General features: G+C 42.5%; 1 protein-coding gene across 2 annotated transcripts in view; it reads right to left on the bottom strand.

Annotated features, from left to right (window-relative positions):
- Nucleotides 1-680: 680 nt before the first annotated feature.
- foxo3b (forkhead box O3b) overlaps nucleotides 681-23,136 on the bottom strand; it is a 43,306-nt gene continuing 20,850 nt past the window's right edge. For both annotated transcript variants that reach the window (XM_023410785.2, XM_087175264.1), the window contains exons 3-4: nucleotides 2,185-3,662; nucleotides 681-1,227 (exon numbers count right to left, since the gene is read on the bottom strand). In XM_023410785.2, the coding sequence (XP_023266553.2) occupies nucleotides 2,214-3,662 (1,449 nt within the window). In that variant the 3' untranslated portion in view covers nucleotides 681-1,227; nucleotides 2,185-2,213. The remainder of the gene's footprint in view (nucleotides 1,228-2,184; nucleotides 3,663-23,136) is intronic.

Raw genomic sequence — 23,136 nt, 5'->3', positions numbered from 1 at the left:
ACCCCCCCACCCGCCGTCTACAGGTTCGACCTTGCCGTGCTACAAGTGGCTGCAGCTTCGGGCTTCTGCAGGTCATGGGTAAAAACAAAAACAAACAAACAAACAAACAAAAAAAACGAAAGTAAATGCACGGCTTGCTCTCAGGACAGGATTCAACACTGTTTACATAGCACCTGTTATGGTGTGGAAATGTTCACAACCCTAGGACACAGGTATTCATTTTGGCTACATCATATGCTGTGATAAACGACCTCGACAGACCTCACCAGAAGCTAAGAAACCTAAGAAAAGACAGTCGGTATCTTCCCCTCCCTCCTTCTTGAACTTTCCACTGCCCTGCACTGTACAAACATCCATGACAGAGATTTTCTTCCTATAGTCTTTTTTCACTTTTTCTTTTTTTTTTTACAGTTAGATATACACAAAAGAGAAAACTTATTTTGTAGTATTCAGCTAATTGTAATATAACCCTCAGTATGCTGCGGTTACGTTAAATTCAAGCAATTTGTAAGAACAAAACAGGAAGTGCATGGCATCATACTGAGAACTTCTAAGGTTCTGAAATCTTGCAAACTGGGGCAAAGTGTAGTTTTGTCTGTTATGTGTGTTTGCATGTATTTGGATGCGCGGCTGCTCAGTGAGTAAGATACAGGAAAACCCAAAAAAAACAAAACAAACACTGAACGTTTAAAATCACTAAATGAGAACAGAGGGATTTTTTTTCAACATAACACATTCCAGGAAACCACTTGATCAGATTTACACCATATCACTTCTTGATTTTTTCACTTTACACTTTTGTCTTTTTCTTTTTTTTTTTTTGTCTTCAATGGGAACAACTGCACCGTGCACTCCTTCCATCTTTGCTTGATATTTAGTCCTTGTATTCCACCTGAAACCCCTTCTGATAAGCACAGTCTCTTTGATATCAACAGACTGGGTGTCGAAAGGAAAATTGCATAATTCTAAGATTTGTGAGTTTGTTGTGATTGTTTGACATAGCTTTCTTGTTGTTGTTGTTTCACAGGAGGCTTTGAGGGCTTGTGTGCAGCATCTCTAGAGTCTGTCGGATCGTTCATGGTTCACCAGTGTGGGAGCGAAGGTAAAGCTCTCGAGAGGAAGTCTTCTTCTGTAAACACAGGGTTTGTATTTTACGTTGTGCTGATGGCAGGTTTGGCAAAAAGGGTGTTGTGTGTCTGATCTTCTCTTGCACCACACAGTTCAGACCTGAAGTGAAAAAGAGATAAGGCAATCATATTATTACGACTATTTGTGCCCTAAAAAAATAAATCTTTTCTGATCTAAATTCAAACATTTCTAAAGATGCATCGATCAGCTGTGTTGTAATACTGACCTTATTAAGTGGATCAGGTGTTGGCCAAACATCACCAAAGCACAGTAAATACAGTTGCATGCTGTTGATTTGCAGTGATAAGCTATTGTACTTAAAGCTACTACAGGTAGTTTGTGCTTCACAATAAATACATTTTAATGTGAAACAGGAAACATCACAGTAAAGTGTTGACAATGGCCTTAGCAGTTTGTTAACATTTCCAAAGATTTACCCCATAAACAGTAGATAAAGACTTTTTCAACACTTTTTATTGGCATAGGAGATATTGTTTTGAAACTTTGCATTGACTCAATATACATTTTTATTACATATTGAACTAAGCTTGCTGATGAGAAATAAACCTTTAGCAAATGGCGGAAAAACTACTGGCAAAGTTCTTTAGCAAGTCAGTTTTGGTCTGGTTAAAAAGACAAAGCAACATAGCTGAAGTGGTTAGGTGAACAGAAGAAGAAGCATGTAATTTGGTTCAGGGTAGTCTTTTCTTTGTAAACGTACACAGGACAGTGAGAGAAGGATCTGTGTGTGTATTAGACAAAAATGTGATGGTGTGACTGTAGTTATAAGGTTTATGCACCGTGTTATACAATTTCATAACCTTAACAACATGGTCGATGATTGCCCTTATAGTTATACTCGCATGTTAGCGTACACATTGTACACATCAAATCATTACAGATTTTACATAAAAAAATTGAATAACCACTAGTATGAGAGTCTAACTGGTATCGGGGGAGAAAAACTTGGATTGGCGCATTCCCCATTTCCTTCATCAAAATACGCTCACCTTTTCTCAAATGCCACATCATTTACACACACTGACACATACATACCTGCTCTGCTCCTTCCCGGCCTGACCCTCTCAGCCAGGTACCCAGCTCTGAGAGGTCTGCTTGGTGCTAGTGAAGTTGCCGACTCCATTCATGTTGGCCAGAGAGTCAAAGTTAAAGTCCAAGCCGTCTGCGTCCATCAGCTCGTTCCTGATGATGGAGTCCATGTCACACTCCAGGCTGCCATTGAACATGTCCAAGTCCAGATCTGTCGGAAAACGATCCTGACAGATCCCTCCACTGTTGCTAACTGTTCCATTCAGGAAGATCGATGTGTCGATCTGCATGGAGGAGGACCCATTTCCTCCCAAGGGTGAGAGCAGGAGCTGCTGCTTGGCATTAGCCAGAACGTTAGCCTCATTGGCTAGGTTCAGGCCTCCGTTTAAAGACCTCAGGGAGCTTTGGTTGTGGTTGTTACTTTGCAGCATCTCCCCTTGGCTGCCCTGAAGTCCTCCGGTGGTCCCAAAGGTCATTACGGGATCATTGCGGAGCATGAGGCCACGGCGGGAGTTCTGGGAAATGACAGCGGCAGCGCTGGCCTGTGACATCAGCGGATCAGATTGGGTCATCATGACATCGCTGTGGCTGTGACTGTCAGAGCTAAGCAGGTCTTGTAGTGTCTGACTGCCAAAGCGAGACATGCTGATGCTGGAGAAGGAGGTCTGCTTGTTCTCCTGGATGGTCTGCATGGGGGATGGACGCAGAGAGGAACCCGTCGTGTGGGGGCCAAAGATGGAGTTACTGTAGCCATTTCCTCCACCGTTAGACGAAGAGTTGGAGGATGGAGAGGAGGTGGAGGAAGGTGAGCCTAGCCCATTGGGTTTGGACCCAAAGTTGAACCCTGAGGAACCATTTGGAGCGTTCTGGCTGGAAGTGGTTGGCACCAGGTTGATGTTATCCAGCAATTCATCCATCAGGTCATCTGTGAGTCCATCATTCAGGTTCATTGTGCCTGCCAGGTCTGCCAGGCGAGGCAGCTCGGTCGGCACAGCTTTCCCGTTGGTCGTGGCATTGCCAGGAGACAGTGCTCTGCCAGGACTGGAGTAGAACATAGGCGAGGGAGGGGGCTCATCATCGGGCACCTCATCTAGCTCAGGGTTGGCCAGAATGGGTGAGAGCCGACCACTCACAGTGCTGGCGTTGGAGTTAGTGCGGGAACGGAAGTCTGTCCAGGCATCCAGCTCCTCACTGCTGCGTGACGTCGGGCTTCCAGGCCACTTAGAGAGACCTGAAGGACTGTCCCCGCCTCCTTCACCTGCTGCAGCAGCTGCAGCCTGCAGCGCTGCCTTCTTCTTGGCAGCACGGCCACGGGCGGACTTAGTGTACTTGTTGCTGTTGTCCATGGAGACTGCACGGCGGCGAGGAGCCTTGCCACCCTTTCCTCCCTCGGGGTTGATCATCCACCAGGAACTCTTTCCTGTTCCCTCGTTCTGGACGCGAATGAAACGGCTGTGGAGGGAGAGGTTGTGCCGGATGGAGTTCTGTAACACAAGAGAGAAAGAGAGGAGGTTGTGGTGAGCGATGTGTGCAAAATCCTTTTGAAACAATTACTCAAACAATGGCTGTCATCAATATTGATCTGTTGTATTCTTTCTTTCCTGTTGCCAATGACACATTCAATGAATACATCTCATTAAGTTCAACAACACTGATCCATAAACCACCCACTACCACAGATTCTGCAGCAACGCAAACAGTTGCTCTTGGTGATTAGACACACAAACAAAGCAAAAAGCCTATTGTTTCAATTGTTCTTCCACTAAATATAGACAGGAACACATTAACGTGCAACAGCACTTAGTGCTGATGTCTGCATTGTTCCCACTGTAGCTTTTGTCTTGTGAGTATAAAAGAGAAAAGAGCGACAGTGGTCTATAATCAAGCGTCTCCTCGATTATGAATACCACGTACAATGAGCCCATGTTGCATAAGGAGCACATTCTGTGTGAGATCATGTGTGTCTGTGCATGCCTGTGTGTGAGGCTTGGCTTTTGTATATTGATCAACTCTCAGCTCCCTCCTTGTGTGAGCCCAAGAGGCTCATTTGAGGGGAACTGGTGCACATGACAGCCCCTGGTAATGATCAAGGGTTTTACTCGCGACGCAGAGATGTACGTACATATTAACGGCCAGAACTGCCACATAACAGCCCTGTTGAGTCACTTGTTGGCTCACTACTGGCTTTGTCTACATACATAGTTAACAGATGGACAATCTTTTGTAAAATATAGACGCATATTTAGCAGTGTTACACACCTTTTAGGCCTTCTAGCAACTTCTATCGACTCCAATTGAATCCAACTTTTCCTCCAGCACAACCATGAACTTGACATTTGTGATTTGAGTGAAATGTCTCAACAACTGTCGTGCAGACTGTTGTGAAATTTGATTCCCTTATTCATGTTCACCCTGGGATGAACTTTGATGATCCTCTGACTTTTCCTCTGGAGCCATCATGAAGTCAAAATGTGTCCAATACTTTGGTTCATGACCTCATACCTAATGACAAATGGCAAAACTAATGACATTCCCATCAGCCTCAGCTGTAGCCTACATTGTGTTTAATGCTAATTAGCAAGTGTTAGCAAGCTAACACCATAGACAGTATATGGCTAACACGCCAGAAACATTATAGCAGTGGTACTGTGAGCATGTTAGCATGCTCATGTTATGATTCAGCTCAAAGCACCACTATGGCTACAGTATGTGCAGCCTCACAGAGCTGATAGCATGGCTGTAAGCATGGCTCATTTCCATACACTAATCAAACTTTTGAGTATGACCTATGTAAATATCTAGAAGCGCTAGAGAGCTGCTTTGTACTCTGGTATCGGCACATAACTCTTACAACCTCGTCATATTTCAAGTGCTAATTCTGAGCATAACAGCTACAGTAGGAGAAGAAGAAGACGCTGAACGGTTCGCCTAGTTTTCAGGATGGAAGGAATCAGAACCATCAGAGATTTCAGTTTGATGTCACTTAACTGGGTTATATTTAAAACACAACAAAAGACATAAAGGCTAAGAAACCTATTAAACTATTTAAACAAGAGTAGATCAGTTGCGTGTCATCAAGGGTTTACATTTACACAATAGAAAGGACTGACATAACATGTTTACACTGTAGAGATGTCAGTTCATTTCAGCCACTACTCATTTTCAGTAGTTAATTAGTGCAGGTTAAATGAAGGATAACATGATGTGAGCTCGGGTTTTGCAGTTATTTTAGACTGGATATTGCAACTTCACTTGTTCTGTAAATCACACCCATGCACATGTCCATCTGGACAACCCCCCCCTTCACACACAGACACCCACACAAACACACACTTGCAGCCATCTGGTCACTTAAGAGGACATAATTTCATGGTTCTTATATGACAGCATACTGATGACACACAAATGCTGAGATAAATATGCACATACGCTCAGTTACATTCTCAAATGTGGACTCAGAGTAATGGGACTTCACTATAAACGTTTATAAAACTGCATTTTGAGAAAAGCATTGGGAAATTTAGGACACATGATTATGACCTTTTTAACTTTACTGTTGTTATTTCACTTTCTTCTTTTGGTTTCCTCTTGTTGTGCCCCACAAGCCACTGCAGACCTTGTCGAATTCATTATTTTGCATCAGTCTCCTTCTCTTTCCATACCCCCTCCCTCCCAGTTTCTGTTGTTTCACAAACACATAGCTCTTATGGGCCCTGAGGGACTCTGGGGCTATGCTATATCCTCCCATATAAACAACCCAACCGCCATCCGCAACATGCACGCATATTTCCTTCTTTGTTTTCCTGCTATGTATATTTTTACTCCCTAAAACAGAACAGATTTCTGGGTTCAAACCATCGAGGGCCAAAATTTTCTTGTTTTTGTGGGAATCACAATATTGTTTTCCATAAAGCAGGCCCGTCTTTCCTGGGCAACAGTTTACAGACAATTTGGTCTGGATTGTTATTCTGGTCAAAAGCAGTTCAATCAGAGAGGAAAAAGAGCGGGCTTAGGTTACTGAGGGCTACGTTGGCAGACTCCAAAAGTTTGATCTCTGGGGCAAAACTGAACCTCTGACCCTATGTGAGTGTGTGTGTGTGTGTGTATCTGACAAGTATGTGTGTGTTTTTTGGTAGTTGAAATATAGAGTTTAGAATTTTTAGCCTCTTGAGTCTTTTGCACATTTAAATGCATAAGTTGTTTTCTGCAGGACTGTGTGCTTTGTGCAGGCACTGCTGTCTATTAGCAAATCCATAAAAAACTGCATGTAATCATTAATGGTGTGTGTATGTGAATGTACGTTTCCCAAGTGAATGAATGTATGTATGTGTGTGTGTGTGTGTGTGTGTGTGTGTGCGGGTGTGTATTCATGTATATGAAATGAGGTAAGATGAGAAGAGATACCAGGGAGACCAGTGTTTATCCTCTGCCAGCATCTCTTGAGGCATGACGTAATGCTGCTTTATTACAGAACATTTTACAAACACAGACACACACACACATGCATAAACACACACACACACACACACACTAGTTAAATGTTTCCAGCTGCCAGGAAGATGTAAATAATGACAGAAGATCGACTTTGTAAAGGAAAAAAGAGAACTTCTGGTTGGATGAATGAAGAGCAGAATGAATGGAATCTGAGTCTCCTTCTCCTTCTGCTGTAAACATTTACCTGCCAGCACCTGACACTTCATCAATCCTTCTCCTTCGCTTCTTCCTACACTCTCTTTATCCCAGCATCCTCCCACTCCCTCCTCCCCCCGCCGACAAAGCCACTTGTTTAATCTTTCTCTTTTCCGTGCCACTGCTCGTATCCTTCAAATGTCAGGTGAGGTAATTCTAACTTGATGTGATGGAGCAGCAATAAAAGGAAACGGGACATCTGCAACCGAAGCATGGACAGTAATAAAAAAAAAAAAAAAAAAAGAAAGAAAGAAAGAAAAAAGAAAAATTGGGTGGGATGGAAGTGTGAGTGAGTGATGATGAGAAAGATGGTGAGAAGAGGATAGCTGCAAGAGGACAGAAAGAAAAATGTGTGTGCTATATATATATATATATTACGTTGAGGCCGATCCTCCATCTTGCTTGCTCACAAACCCTGTACTGTACTGATCCCAGTTATTCTGGATAATTCAGAGATATATTTTCTGTATGAACAAATTATTCAACTATAATCTTTTTTAAACTTTGAGCACCACAAACAATCGTTCATTCACCGCCACTGTATAGAGATGGAGCAGAAGGGATATACTGTATGCCCTGTATGGCTTTGTGTGTGTACATGGCACATCTCTGTATGTGTGGGATACTGTATGCTTACTGCTGTAGCTCCTCTGGGGTATTCCCAAAGCCCATTAATAAAAACAGCTCACTGAGACAGCGGCTCTGATTCATAACTCCTACTATGCAGCCATGAGAGCTAAATAACACACATACACCACTACAGCTTGCAGCAAAAGCCTTCCAAGGAGTAATGACGCTGCTGACTCTGCCCGGCTAATTTAAGGGATTTTCTTTTTTTTTTTAAGTTCTCTGCCTCTCTTGACCTTATATTTCCCTTTATTTTACTGTTTTGCACCCAGCACCTCTTTTTCTCTCATGTGACACTTTGGGGGGAAAAAAAAGGCTCATTTGCTTTCTTACGGAGAGTTAAATGAGAAGATTGGTGCCACCTTTACCAATTAGCTAATTAGCAAATTAGCTTATTTTATGATAAGGATTGGGCAGGTTAGCCCACTTAAATGATTTCTAACTAATATCAGTTACTCGAATGTAAAATCTTCACACATTCAGGTGACACATACACCAATCAGCCACAACAATAAAACAGGTAACTGTTTTATTGTTGTGGCTGATTGGTGTATATCCATGGCCTGTTTTAAGAATTTGTTCTGAACCATTACTAATTGGATTTAAAACTTAATATGTGGTTTGAATTATTTTCCACGGCTTCATGGCTTGACTCAGTCAAAAACATTAAAAGCAGTCACCTGTTTTATTGTTATGGCTGATCGGTGTATGTTTCAATGAAATGTTTCACCACTGTGCCATTATAAGTCTTTTCATTTACACATTTACAGAATCTGAAGCGTGTATTTCTTCATCATAATAGTTTGTTCATTTTGATGGAAGAATACAAAGTTAATCATCCATTTCCTCCTATACCCACTTTTAGAGCAGACTACTGGGCTACTAGTAGGCATGTCAACTGTTTTATAAAATTTGCTGACCACTGAGCTGAACTGAACTATCTTATCTGCTATTAAAAGAAGAGGCCTATCTGTTGACACCCTCTATGAATGGTTTGATATCATAACCTCCTCTGGTCTAGAAAACAAGAAAATGCTGGGTGAGAGATTCAACTGTTCATGAGGCCGGTTATCCAGGTTCGCTGGTGTTACATTTTTGAAGCCAACTAACTCAAAGTAGCCTGACAGAGCTAAGCTTGCTTTGTGAGACAGGCCCCAGCTGTGTGTGTATGTGTGTGAGTGAGTGAGTGTGTGTGTGTGTGTGTGTGTGTGTGTGTGTGTGTTTGTGTGTGTGTGTGTGTGTTTGTGTGCGCACCAGCTGCAGCCAGAGCTCAGGAACACAGAGGCCTTTTTGTCCGTCAGCAACATGTGGGAACAATTAATCACTGTCAGCAACCACGCTAGGAATCTCTCTCTCTCTCCTTTCTCTCATTATTCTGATGTTTGAAGGTGCGTAGGTGGGAACTCATATGTTTGCATTTATGTAAATCTGAATGTAGTGGGTGTGTGTACAAAAAAATTAAGGAGGTGTTTTAAGGAGATTTTAAGTCTGCTCTGAGGGAATTAGATCAATTTACTACCAGTGATGCGTGTTGAAAATGTGTAGAAATTAACACCCACGAGGTCATTCAGAAGCAAATGCCTCTGATTGGTCCAGAGGATTCTAAGAATGCTTTCTAATTGGTTGTAGCTGTGCTAGTTCCAGCAGTGGTGATTGGTGGATGGAAATTGGCTTGCGTAGCCAGGCAGTGCAGAGAAGGGAGGGTCTACACTGTGTTGCAAGTGTATTTCATCATCCAGCTACAGCACATATCTGAACTCCAATGTATGAAATGGCTCGGTTTCACTTTGTCAGGTTCCTTTACTCTGAAAGTAAAAGAAACATTTTCATGGTCAGCCCAACCCTGACACAACCTTCTCTGCCTTTGGAGTGAGGAAATACACTGCAAAAACACACACACACTTGGAACACAAAACTCAGCACACACACACACACACAGCTCTTCATGTGTTGTGCTGCAGGGAAGCAGTAGGTCAGAGAGTTACAGTGTCATGGAGCCAGGAGACAGCAACGAGTCAAAGGTCAAAGTGCTTTGAGGTTGCAGCTCTCACCTCATACACCCCTCCCCTTTAACCCTGCGTCCACTGCTGTGATTGGACAAACCCTGTGACCTGAGCCTCACACCTCTGGTGTACTTAACCACCCACTGACACTGTGTGTATGTGTGTGCGAGTCCTGGCCAAACATAACCACACTTTATCAGCCATTATGTAAACCAGCACTAATCTGAGTCTAATGTCAACAGTGACCGCTGCTGGGTCAAGCGGACAACTTGTGCACTATTAGTTGCCATTTAAGACGAGGGACTGACAATGGGCTGTGGGTAAAATAATGCTTGTCTTTCAATGAAGTGTTCTTTCCTTAGAGAATGCAAACAAGATTAACTTTGTGCATACAGGTGACAGGTAGCGTCCTAGCAAATGAATGACATATAAGTCACAGGTATAAAATGAGCAAACAATAGCCAGATAAAGACAAAGGAGCTCATTGTTTGGTTTTCTGTTCTTTTATATAAGGGAAAAAAATAACTCTGGCACATTTACAGTTATGTTTATTGAATTGCACCATCCTTCTTAAATAAACCGATATATTAATAAAGAAACAAAGAAACAAATGAGGGCATAAGCCCACAATTAAGCCACAAATACATGTAATAATATTTTACACTAATTTGGAAAAATTAGTTCAGTGAGTTTGGACTCATGTAGTTAAAAAGAGAAAATACTAATAATTAATTCATATTAAGTATGCAAAACATGTATTTTGATGCCTTATCAACTCATGTCAGAGTCAAAAAAGAATGAATAAATAAACAAAGACAGACACAAAAGAGTTAATCGTATTTTAGGCTGCAAATGCATTATTTTATTTATTTATTATAGATTTCTTTTAGATATTTAGGGTATTTATTTACTGTTGATTTACAAATTTTATGGAGCTTTAATTTATGTTGCCTTTTAAATAATTTGCTGTTGATATGTGATAGTACATGATATACAGTGTATATAAAGATATTTAACCATTCTGTATTTGGAAAAATCAGCTCATAAAGTTACAAAAAATAAAATACACTTCTGGACTTTTTGTGATACACTGTGGTTAAGGAGAATTTACACGGAGCAAATTCAATATTTAGCTACTGTATCAATGTTGTTCTCAAAGATTGTGACCAAAATTATGACCACAGGTGTATATATGAAGCACACCTCCATGCAGAGATGAGGTGAGGTGAGAAAATGAAAGTTTTGGAGGGAGAGTGAGGTAGAGGCGTTGGCGACACACAGGTCTTTGACATGTATAAGGCGATTTATAAATAAACAGCCTGGCTGGTCTACGCTAACACAACAGAGCGAGAGGATGGTTATTTATACTGTGACCCTACACAAACACACACACACACACACACACACACACGCACGCACACACACACACACACACACACACACACACACATTTGGTCTGGGTTCCAGCAGCCATGAGCTCTGGACTGCAGACAGAACATTCCATTCTCTTCAATCATATGTGCGTTTCCCGGCCAGCGGCCGGGTGTCTCTCCCAGCTTGTGTGTGTTTAAGTTGTATTTTTGTGTATGTATGTGTGCGTGTGTGTGTGTCTATGTTTGTGTGTGTTTACACTGGACAGGGATCTGGAGCCTGGTAAAAAGAATCTTGTTACACCTCATTCGGCTTATATTTTTGCACTTACTCCCCCTTTGCTCCTCTTTTTTGTGAATAGGTACACACACACACACTTACACTCATATATACACACACACTTAAATGTTAAAACAATTGAGGAAACAGATTATAATTTTTTTGTCATCAAAAGTCTCTCATATTGAATCTATAATACTTTATTGACACTGACAAATCCATCATTATGGTGTGAACAGCGATATCAAGTTCCTCTTAGAATTAAATTGCTGTTAAAGTGAACACACACACACACACACACACACACACACACACACACACACACACACACACACACACAAGCTTCTTTCCAAGAGTTGTGACCTTGTTAAATCATAAAAAGGGCTGCTCCTGTCATCTCCGAGACCTCACTACTGCATTGTCGACCTCTCTCTCTCTCTCTGTCTTTCCCTTCTGTCCTCCTCTCCCTCTCTTCTGTCTTTCTTTGTCTGGATCTCTAGTGTGTTCCCTGTTGTGTAAGACCACATGCTCAAACAACTCCTTGTTTACTCTTTCATTTCCTCCAATCAGTTAGCCTGAGGTGGGGGAGTCGGCCGACCCATCCCACCTAAAAGAGCCAATCGGTGTGGGCCGGTTGAAAGGCATGGTTAGTCGTTATCCTTGTAAGGCCTCACTGGGTCAGTGTGTTTTGATCAGTGCTGGACTGTCACCTCAACTCCTATGGAGCATGTGGCTCATGGTCAAGGTGGGAAGTGTACACACACACACACACACACACACACACACACACACACACACACACACTGGAAGAAGGAATATGAGAAGCAGCTAGGGATAGGGAGTTACGTCATTAGATATTCTCATTATTTGGATCTAGAAAAATTAAAACTACAACAACATAAAAAAAAAAAATCAAATTTCTGTCTCCCATGCAAACAAACTTATGAGGAAATCACCGTCAGTGTACGTTCAAGAACACACTGTTTGTTACAGCTCTGTACGGGACGTCTACGCTTTGCTTTGGGATGACACAGGACATCCCTGCTGGGTTTTATCAACCCGAGTTCCAGGACACGGTGTCCTTAAGCTTCGGAGCAACTGCGGCTGCCAAGAACGTACACACGCACACAGACACACACACAGACACACACACACACACACACACAAACACACACACACACACACACACACACACACACACACGAGCACACTGACAACAGAAACATCTGAGTGAGACAAAGACGACACATGCTGATTGAATTTACACAGCATGGGTCAAATATTCTGCCATGTATACTTTAATATCACAAGAGCAGTCATTTGGACCATTTCAATCATCTGGAAATTCAATTCAGAAACTTTTCAAGGACACAACAACCAAATTCAGATGTCTTTCAGCTAGCAAGCCGATAAAATACCAGGCAAATTTGGGCATTTTGTCACATAGATCCTGTAAAATCCTACTACATTGTGATAACAGTAAAAAAGGGGTGACAATGACCAATAATCAACCTTGAACATAACACAAACTTCTTTTAAAATGCCACTTCAATCTGTCAAACTCTTTTGATCAGTTGTAATAGAAAATAAAAAATAGCGTCAGGGCATTTCTGAAGCACACCATGAACCATCTGCCAGTGTGGTGATGAACTGCTGGTGGATTTAAAATAATTCATTTGCTGTGTGAAATGAATGTTGTTTGGGTTTGTCTGCGGGGTCGGGTTGACAGATCCTCTGCCCCGGCACGATGACGATGCCGTGGTGACTCGCAGCCTGCCCTTTTTAAGAACTTGAACTATTTCAACATCTGACTTCTAAAAATAGAGAGGGAACAGAGGGCAAGTCTGCTAGCGACGATTATCGTATTCATCCTGGTGTATGAGCGCCGCTGATGACAGACACACTCTTAATACACACATACACACACACACACTCAGAATGAAAGCCCAGTGGTGTGGTGGTGCATAAAGTACGTGAGTATGCAGAGACAAGGGTAAAAAAGACAGGCCAGCCATCAAATGATCCCACTGGTATGCATTACAGAGCTTTTCAATGTGAGCAGGTGATTAATGAGACCTTCAAACTACACGAGTATGTGTGTGTGATAGAGAGAGAGGTACAGATTGATAGACACTGAGAGAGATTTAGGGAGACAGAGCAAGATAAAGAGTATAGAGTGAAGACGGAGAGATAGTGGAAAAGAGGGCACCCTTAGTATTAAGACTAACAGGGTGACTATGTGATTAATTACATCTCGGTGCGATACGAGAAGCTCCGAGGAGCGGAGGGATAGAGGGAGAAGAAGGGGGAAGGGCAGCATCATTCAATTATCAGGAAGGGGAATGTTGCTATTCCTGTGGGAAGATACGGCGAGGGCGGCAAGGAACACATTTGGGAAATGAGCCTGCCATCTACACCGCAACCCTCACACCTATATCAAGAGCAATGGAGTGGCGAAATGGGAAGATTTATTTTTGGCATCCAGGATTTGAATGTAAAAGTTTCGTTCATTTTCCGCACAGACAATAGTGGGTGACTGGTGGTGGTTGCTGACGTACTCCCAAGGCTTGATTCAGCATGAAAATCTCCTGTTTAAACCTTTGATTCTGGCCTGATAATCAGACCGAATTTACATTTCATTCAACTACATTCATTCGGCCCGGTGTTATGTTTATATTAACCAATTTTCTTGCTTGCGGATGGGTTGTTTTTGTTTTGCTGTAACCCATTACCGTATCCATCCCGCTGACATCATTTTCAGGAGCATATTACCTCCACAAGTTTTTCCACATTGATCAAAGAAACGTTGTGTTGATCTCACCCATGTCTGTCGCCCTTTTTCTGTCTAGTTGACTTGTTTACTCTTGGATTCTGGCTCAATATTGGATCAACTGTGTTACTATTATGTGGTATTTTATTCTTGACTTGCTATTACCACTCTAATAAAGCGCCATTTCTAAAAGGTTTTAGGAGGAATAACTAATGGCTTTATTAATGGTAAATAAATAATTTATATATAGGACAGTCTTGCATTTCTTTGTGGGGGAACACTGAGGATACCATTAAAAGGAAAACCTTCAAAGGCGAATTTCTCGATTCGCTACTGTATGTGTTTGAAAGAAGAGAAAAAAAAAACAAAAAACGCGTGGAGTAAGACGATTTATTCCACCAGTGGAAGGAAAAGCGAGAGGACAGGAGAGAGCCAGGTCAAGGGAGAGAGAAGCGGAGGGACTGAGGGAAGAGAGGTGGGGAGGAGGACATGCTGTTTTTATGTGCATAGCTTGGGTGAGGGGTTGACTGAGGTCTATCGCCTCCCTTAAACACCACTCTGCCCTGTGCGCATACTTGTATTTCCATCGAGGACCAGCTTTTGTTCCGCACAGAACAAAATGGTTCTAGGTGAACTGAGGACACTGATTAGGTTTTGAATTACACTGGAAATCTGTAATAAATTTATGGAAGATCTGTGCTACCTCAGATGTTTCTGTGCAAATACAGACTAAATGACAGATTATAGAGCTGCAGCACCTGCAGCAGAGAGATGTATCCCAACCCTCTGTGACAGAGAATGTGGATTTTTCTTAGCAACCCAAATTAATTTCTGGTATCTGGTCACTGGCTACAAATCTGCACACACAGAAAATGACAAATCTATTTCTTCCTGACTGTTATCTCCCCTTTTAGATCAGATCTTTTTGCTTTACTGATTTTTTGTGATTTTGTTTCTATTAATACTTACTGTAACTTTGTTTTGAAACACACTATATTGTAAAAACAATTATTCTAATCTGTATGTTATCATTATAAAACTAATAAAAATATATAAAAAACGAAGATTGTCCTTGAACCAGCAGCTAAAGAAATTAGTTTTGCAATTTTCACCAACAATGAAAGAAGAAATTTAGGTACATTAGAATTTCCCAAACTAGGGAAAAGGAATCTTGAGATAAATCTGTGGGTCCCAAGATGATTAAAGACGATGAAATGATGATAAAAACATATAATTTCATCAATCATATATTTACGTTACACATAATTATATACAGGATACTTTCACCTTTTCAGGGCCTCTAAAATCCTTTCAAAAGGAAAACTTCACTTTTTGTCAAACTTCTCACAACTCATGTCCAAACTGAAACCATAACATGTGATAAACAATCACAAAGAAGATTTTGCTTCATTTTAAGCGGTCATGAGCCAAAAGGCTTGAGAATCACTGCCTTACATAATCTTGAGGGAGTCAAATATATAAGATTACTTTGTGCTGACATGTGGGGCCACCAAACTGTCTGCTGCAGTGGAGTTGTTAATATTAGGCATGATGTCAAGGTTAATGACGGTGGTAAGTGAATTAAAGCCAATAAAACGTCCTTCGAGTTATATAACACAAACATGTGCGTCTGTCCTGCAGAATACAGTGTCTTTCTCCCAAAGTGCCTTACTGCACAAAAACTACTCACACAACAACTTTGACATGGGCCACCATACAGTATTGTGTTCATTGCCTTTTCTTGTCTTTTTTGCTGTATTCAAAAACACTTTGCACTGGTGTAAAACTGTATGCATACGCTCACTACAAAGTCAGACATGCACTGGAACTCCAAAATCTTCGTCCACACAAAAATGCGAAAACACACTGTTGAGAGCATGTCACATCAACAGACAGCGATATAACCCTAACTGTAACGCCATTGTTGGCCAATCAGAGGCCTGAATAAAAGGGTATCACCGGTTCCAGTAAGCAAACATCAATGACGTCAGACGCAAGGTTACAAGTTCCAAACAGTCTTCAGCCTGTCTGGTGTCTGTTTCCAGTGACCTGCGCATAGAAAACGTGTCCATGTGAACAGGGCCTGACCTTCCCTCTGTGCATTTCAGTTATGTCCACGTCTTTTATCATTACTCTTGTCTGCTTGATCTACTTTTTGCTCTGGTGTGTGTGTGTGTGTGTGTGTGTGTGTGTGTGTGTGTGTGTGTGTGTGTGTGTGTGTGTGCGTGACACTGAAGTGTGCTGCCTCTTTGATCCAGAGTTTCCACAACATGTCCTTAATGCCACGGGGATGTATCCAGGATATTCCCATGGGACATAGTTTTCTATCTGTTGACGTACACAGTTTAATAACCTGTCAAACCTTCAATTAACAATTCCGCTGAAGGTGAACTATGATCTCATTGAGACAGATTATGACGATAATAGCATTACACATAATCATGTTGGCTAACTAAACAGTAGGTAACAAATCTAGTTTGAGCTCAATTGTTTGGAAGCAGCAACATGCAGTTTCTTGTGAGTGTGTGTGTGTGTGTGTGTGCATGCGTGGGTGTGAGTGTGTGTGTGAGTTTTGGTACAGCAGTGGAGTTCACATCTGGTTGGGATTAGTGTCGGGGCCCCGCTGGTGTTCATGGGGCTCTTCACTCTAATGGTGCTAAAAACAGATACAGTACACACACTGACACACACACACACACACACACATACACACACACACACAGACCACAGGCTGCTGATTTTTACCATATGCTGTACCATGACACACACGCTTAAAAGATAATTCCGGTTTACTACAACTAGTTACTTTGGGCTATCGTTCCTTGCTGTCAGGCACTCAGTAAGTTAATTGCTGTGATCTGGGAAGAGTGTGACATTGCTAAAAAGACATCTGACATGACAAGAAACATGAGCAGTCAGGCGCTCAGACAGCTTTTAAACATATCCTCAGGTCAGCCAAACTTATCTTGATGGGAAAAGGAAGGGAATCCTAAACATTTTACCCAACCTGTCCACTGTAAACACCCATCTCAGTTTACAGACAGACAGACAGACAGACAGACAGACAGACAGACAGACAGACAGTCAGACAGTCAGACAGTCAGACAGACAGACAGACAGACAGACAGTCAGACAGACAGACAGACAGACAGGAGACAGACAGACAGACAGTCAGACAGACAGACAGACAGTCAGACAGTCAGACAGACAGTCAGACAGACAGACAGACAGAAGACAGGCAGACAGACAGAAGACAGACAGACAGTCTTCATGGCCCAAACTAAAGAATTAGACTTAATTAGACTTAATAAACCAGAACTTTCAATTTCAAACTAAAATTGCTGGTGCTGGTTGTTTAAACCTATAATGGTGAATCATGCTGCAGACATTTTTGGGTTTTATTTTCAGGACCAGTTTGCTGTGACTCTGCTGGTTTAATGATGAGCTATTAGAGCCAGTGAGCACTTATGAAGCAAACTTTTCTTTCAGTCTATCCCTGTTTCTCTCAGGCTCAGAGTCAATTTAACTTGCCTGACTACATCTGCTCAGGACCTCTGCACTAGAAAGTGTTTCTGTTTGACCGTGCGTGTGTGTGTGTGTGCACGTGTGTGTGTGTGTGTCCCTCATTCTCTGCTGATGTCAGCACTTCCCGGCCTGTCGGCTCTCTTCCTCCTACACACCGGCTGAGCAGCTGGAGAGAGGGACAGAGATTGCGGTGGAGGTTTTTCAACTCACCCACACTGACACAGTTGTATCTGTGTCTTGAGTGTGTATTATTATGTGTGTGTTTTAGCATGGGGCGAGATCTTAACCTTTTCAAGGCAAACACCCGACTGCTGACACACACGCACACACACTGTTAAAACACACTAACTCCACAAACACACACCTTGGGAGAGTTTTCTCCCAGCAACAGCGAGCCTCTTTCTCAGCACCTCTTGACCCCGCCCCTCTGAGGAGTCATGTGACTTCCTGCTCTAAGACAAAAGGAAAGAGAGCAGTGGTTTGCCTTCACTCTCTACTCTTCTCCTCCTTTTCTTGCCCTGGTTTGACCATTTATGCACACAACTTTCATAGTTTGTCTCAGGAGTGTTTCGACAAAAAAAAGTCGGCCGTGAGCAGTGGCTAAACACAGTCGTGTCAAATAATTCACGACATACAACTGAAATTATGACAGACATCTTTTCCCTAGCCCTCTGTTTCCCCCTAATACACCCCTCCCTTCCCTTCTGTTGTTATTGCATCACTTCCTGTGAACCCTGTGCGCTGATAACACACGAGGATCCTTTGAAATCCCGGTTTCTAGAGCAGTGCTATTGTTTCATGACCGCATAACCCAGTTCACCAGTCTCTGTGCGCTTGGTGTTTGTGTGTCCAATATGATTATGCCTGATTACATGTGTGCATCACTGCAAGGGAGCTCTTGTCTGTTTGTGTGTGTGTGTGTGTGTGTGTGTGTGTGTGTGTGTGTGCGTGCATGAGCAAACGTGAGCGCCAAAGCTTTTGTTTATACAGGTCTGCTTGTGTGTGTGTGTGTGTGTGTGTGTGTGGAGCACGTTTCTGTTAAGCTTATTAATCATTGCCAAAGGAGATGATGATGACGTCGTTGTGGTGCCAAATTCGACTCTGCTGTGTCAGCTCAAATCTGCACGTCCTCCTCGCTTTCATTCACCCCCCGTTGGACATGTCTGCACGTTTTCTTTTTTCCCATTTATTGACTCTCTGCTCACAATTTGTGACTTTTGATCTCCATGTCTTACCAATTTGCTGTTAATGTACTAAATTGAAGCTGCTGTTCATATTGTGCAGGCTTTTTTTCTGCACAATTTATTCACATATCTGCCATTTTTTTTTTTTTACATTTAAAAAACCTTCACAGTATTGAATGGAGAATTACATCTCAATCTCCTGGATTCAATAAAACAGTGAGGGACTTAAAACTAAACCCTGATTTCATCTGTGTGTGTGTGTGGTTGTTTAAGACAGGACATGAACTCTAAACAGAGACCACAGGCGTAGGAGGGTACGCTGAGCAGCACATAACAGAAGCCCACTTTCTTTTGTGCTTCTTGGCTGCTTTTTTACTTTACTTTGTCTCTTACATCCCCCTGTTAAAGATCAGAAAGGTCCATGAAAGGTGTATGACACTTCCTCGTTTAGATTATTTCCTGCAAAAATCATAAAACCCTGTGCATTATCAGTCACCTCCTTTTTATTTATTTATTTGATCTGTCAGCACATGACTTTCTTTTGTGCGAGAAATATGTAGCAAGAAAGTGACAACGGTCCTTACAGTAACTGTGCTGCCAAGATACTTCATTATTCTCAGTTATGCTATTCTTTCATGGCATTTTGTTTTTATTAAAAAGCAGACAGAGGAGAGTGACAGAAAGTCCGGGGGAGAGAGAGGACGTGCTGAAAAAGGTTATGAGCCAGACTGCAATGAATTTTCAAATATGCATCTTTGCCCAAAGGGACCCACCACTCCTTCTCCACTTCTTATTCGCCCACTCTTCACCTTTTCTTTCTGTCTTTGCAGAATGTGCAACCAATGAAATCTTCACCCCTTGCAAGCCAAGCTGTTTCTTCAATGAAACAAGCAATGAAGCAAATGAAACTCATTATTTATCTTTATCCAATGAAAGGTATCATCATTTTTCATCCCCAGGCTAAACTCCACACACTTCCTGTCTGCCCTCGCTGCTTGAAGTGAACTTCAATGCCATGGTGACTCTTCTGGAATTTCATTAGCAAGACTCCAAGCAGACTGTACATTGTTATCAGGTCTCAGTATTTACTTTGGGCCAATGTGCGGCATGAACTTAAATACCCCCATGCTATAGGGGGTTATTTGGGGGTACGAGTATGGGCATCAGGGCCCCAGTTTACCGAGAGCAGAGAGGGTTCAGCGGGGGCGTAAGAGGCCCTCTTCTGCTTTCCCTCACCCTTCTCTTTGTCCCGGTTCTCTCAGGCGCTCACAGTTAAGTCCTCTGCTTCATACATGACAATACTCAGAGACACACACACAGACACACACACACACACACACACACACACACACACACACACACACACACACACACACTTACTAATGTTCACAGGTCAGGCGGGTATTTCCTTTCACCCACTAGCATGTTGTTCACAACCATGAGGATACAAACAAACACACACACACAGTCAGGTGAAAAGTGGCCCCTAATGAATCGCAGAGTGTCCCCTGCCCACCACGTCACCTCACCCTCCCTCTGGTGCAGCTTTTTTCCCCACATGCAGCACTCTGTTATTTATATTACCCCGCTATTAATAGACCACTGGCAACCGCACAGCTACCCCTTCTGTCTTCTGTGTGTGTAGCGTGTATTTGTGTTTGTGTAGCCACCACACGTACCGTTTCCTTCATTCAGCCACTGCTATCTTTATGTTGCGCTTTAATGGTTATTTTGAGATGGATGTTGGCATGACAGGAAACAATGGTCTCACAGAAGCAGGTAATCGCCTCATCGACGCTGTGGTTGGCAGCGTTACCCAGCTAGCGTCACTGTGACTTTAGTGAACTTCCCCTGACCTCACCTGGGAAAAGACAAGAAACTACACAGCATGCCTAAAAACATGCCTGCGTGTAAGTTGAAGTTTCTTTGTGACCTTTTCTGGGCTAAACTGAGTGGAGGAGGGTTAAGAAGGATGGATGGAGATGGAAGAGAAGGGTGTCGCTGTGGCCTGATCTCTTTAATCTACTGTACGGACTCATGAATGAGTCTCTATATCGTCTGGTTTAAACCCTCCTCCCATGCCTCATTTTTCTCCTTATTTGTCTGGCCTCTCCCTTACAGCTCCCCTCTTGTGATTATTTTTCCTCCTATTTTGTCCCTTTCTCCTCTCGCTCTGGCATTCTCTCATTGACCGTTTCTGTATTTTTCTGTCATCTCCCACTCTTTTCTCTCCGTCTCTGAAAGGTCCTTTCTAAGTCAACTCTCCACACAAAAGCTGCATGGTGGCACTAGTTGGCTGCGGGCCAAAACTCCGCTCTCTGGCTCTTTCTCCCTCTCTCTCTCTCTGTCTCTCTCTCTGTCTCTCTCAGTGTTGGTTAGTAGCAATCACTCAATCTGCCGCCACCTTCCCAGCTGCCCCCAACTCTCATCTTACCACATCTCTTTTTGTTTTCCTTTTTTTTGTGTGTGTGTTTCTCTCCTCCTCTACTTTCCTTTCTCTGGCAGAGTGGGTAGAACGTGTAAGATCTTGAATGTTCAGATGCTTGCTTTCACACATATACGCACATTGTGAGGTGAGAGTGGAGCTGTAGGGATCAGCGCCTCTAAAAGGGGTGTGTCTGATAATCCTTTGGAGCTTGTGTGTGAGGGCCTTGTAAACCGTAGAGGAAAAAAAGGGAAGTAGAAAGGAGGAAAATAAAAAGAAGGGTACGAAGAGGTGCTGACAGGGTTTTCAGATGGCCTCTTTCTGATAGTAGGCTCAACGTCACAGCTTCCACATGCTAATAGAAAATAAATATATAAATAAAGCGCACAAATGCACACATACACTCACACTAACCGTAGAGTGTGTGAAACTTTCATGGAGGACTCCTCTGAAAACCCCCGCTGATTGACAGCACTTTGGTCCAAACACACACAGATGCACATAGTAATGAAAGGCTTGCTCATGAATGCAAGTTGTGCAACAAGTTCATGTAGATTCAGACACATGCGAATCTACAAGGAAGTAAAATGAAAAAAGAGGGTGGGAAGGGTGAAGCTAAGACAAAAACGAATCAAGGAATGAGTGAAATGACGGACAACACAGAACAGAGCTGCCGCCTGCGCGAGGACAGTGGGTGCAGGTGCCCAATGTGCAATGTCAGGGCAAAAATCCTACTTGTGACTTTTACCCATCAGACTGACATGCTGACCTCGCCCCAGTCACTGTGGCATAGCACGTGCAGTCAGCACCCGCAGGTCTCAAACTGACTGAAATATCCAGAGGATAAGGGAAGTTGTGGTGTTACTTTAGATGGTTGGTCTGTCGCCCGCTTGGCTGCTCACGAGATCAAGGAGGAAGAACTTGCCATAGCTGTGCCCTTATGTTGTAACTTAAAAAAAAAAAAAAAAGGTTTCTTTCTTGCTGTCTGAGACATCTTGAAATACAATAGTATGTGCCATTTTTTTGTGTGTGATGTAGCTACATCTGCGCAGCGTCACGTTCAGGGAAAGTTTCACTTCTAATTCCTCATTGTGGTGAATAACGATGAGACTGTGTGTTTAAGCTTCATGGTGTGGTCACACTTTATATATATATATATATATATATATATATACATCTTACATGCATTGTTGGGTGTGTACGTTTCTATGAGTGTTGCCACATACTGCAGCCTCAATACTCTTAAAGATCAGTGGCGAAACTAGACATTAAAGGAAGTTTAATGTTTTGATGACTGATACCATTCTCATGTTAGCTTAGCATAAAGAAACTGGAAACAAGGGGAAACAGATGGCTCTGTCCAAAATCCACAAACCTGTACCTGTAAAATTCACTTATTAATATGACACATCATGTTTGTTTAATCAGGGTTATGTTGTGGACTCCGGGAAGTCCCCTCTAAGAAATAGTCTGGTACATAATGCGCCAGTAAACCACCTTTAGATTTTGTATGGATTAAACAAATGAATCCAGTTTTTTTGGTGAACTTTAGAAGTAGAGCCACAGTCGTTGTTCCTCCCTGCTTTCATTCAAGCTAACTGGTTGCTGCTTGTAAGTCATATAACAAAGACCAGAGACGAGAGTATATTCAATGGAGGTCCTCACAAATATGGCAACATAGACGCGTTTCCAGGTATGCTCATGTGTCAAGTGATGACATTACTGGACCAACCAGTATGGGACTACTTGATGGCACCAAAGCTGGCTGAGCGCTCCATCGTCTGCGTTATCAGACTCTGAGTAAGCTTGTCCACTCCGCTTCTCCTCCATGTGTGAGTGTGAGTGTGAGTGTGTACGAATCTTTTGTTGTTTTTAGCTTGGTTTTCCCAGAGTGCCCTGGAGTAAAAAAGCCTGTTGTCTGTCTGGTGCACTATTCCACACTAAGTGGGTCAGTGGCTGGCTGAGTAAGAGGGTAAAGTCAGGGTAAAGTCACCCAGCGAGAGAGAGAGAGAGAGTGTGTGTGTGTGTGTGTGTGTGTGTGTGTGTGTGTGTGTGTATGTGTGTGTATGTGTGTGTATGTGTGTG

The sequence above is a fragment of the Seriola lalandi genome, unplaced genomic scaffold (genome assembly GCF_002814215.2).
Source record: "Seriola lalandi dorsalis isolate HSWRI2012SDOR001 ecotype SW California unplaced genomic scaffold, Sedor1 jcf7180002054438, whole genome shotgun sequence".
NCBI lineage: Eukaryota > Metazoa > Chordata > Actinopteri > Carangiformes > Carangidae > Seriola > Seriola lalandi.
Note: the sequence above shows the minus strand (reverse complement) of the source record. Positions and strands in the feature narration are given on the sequence as shown.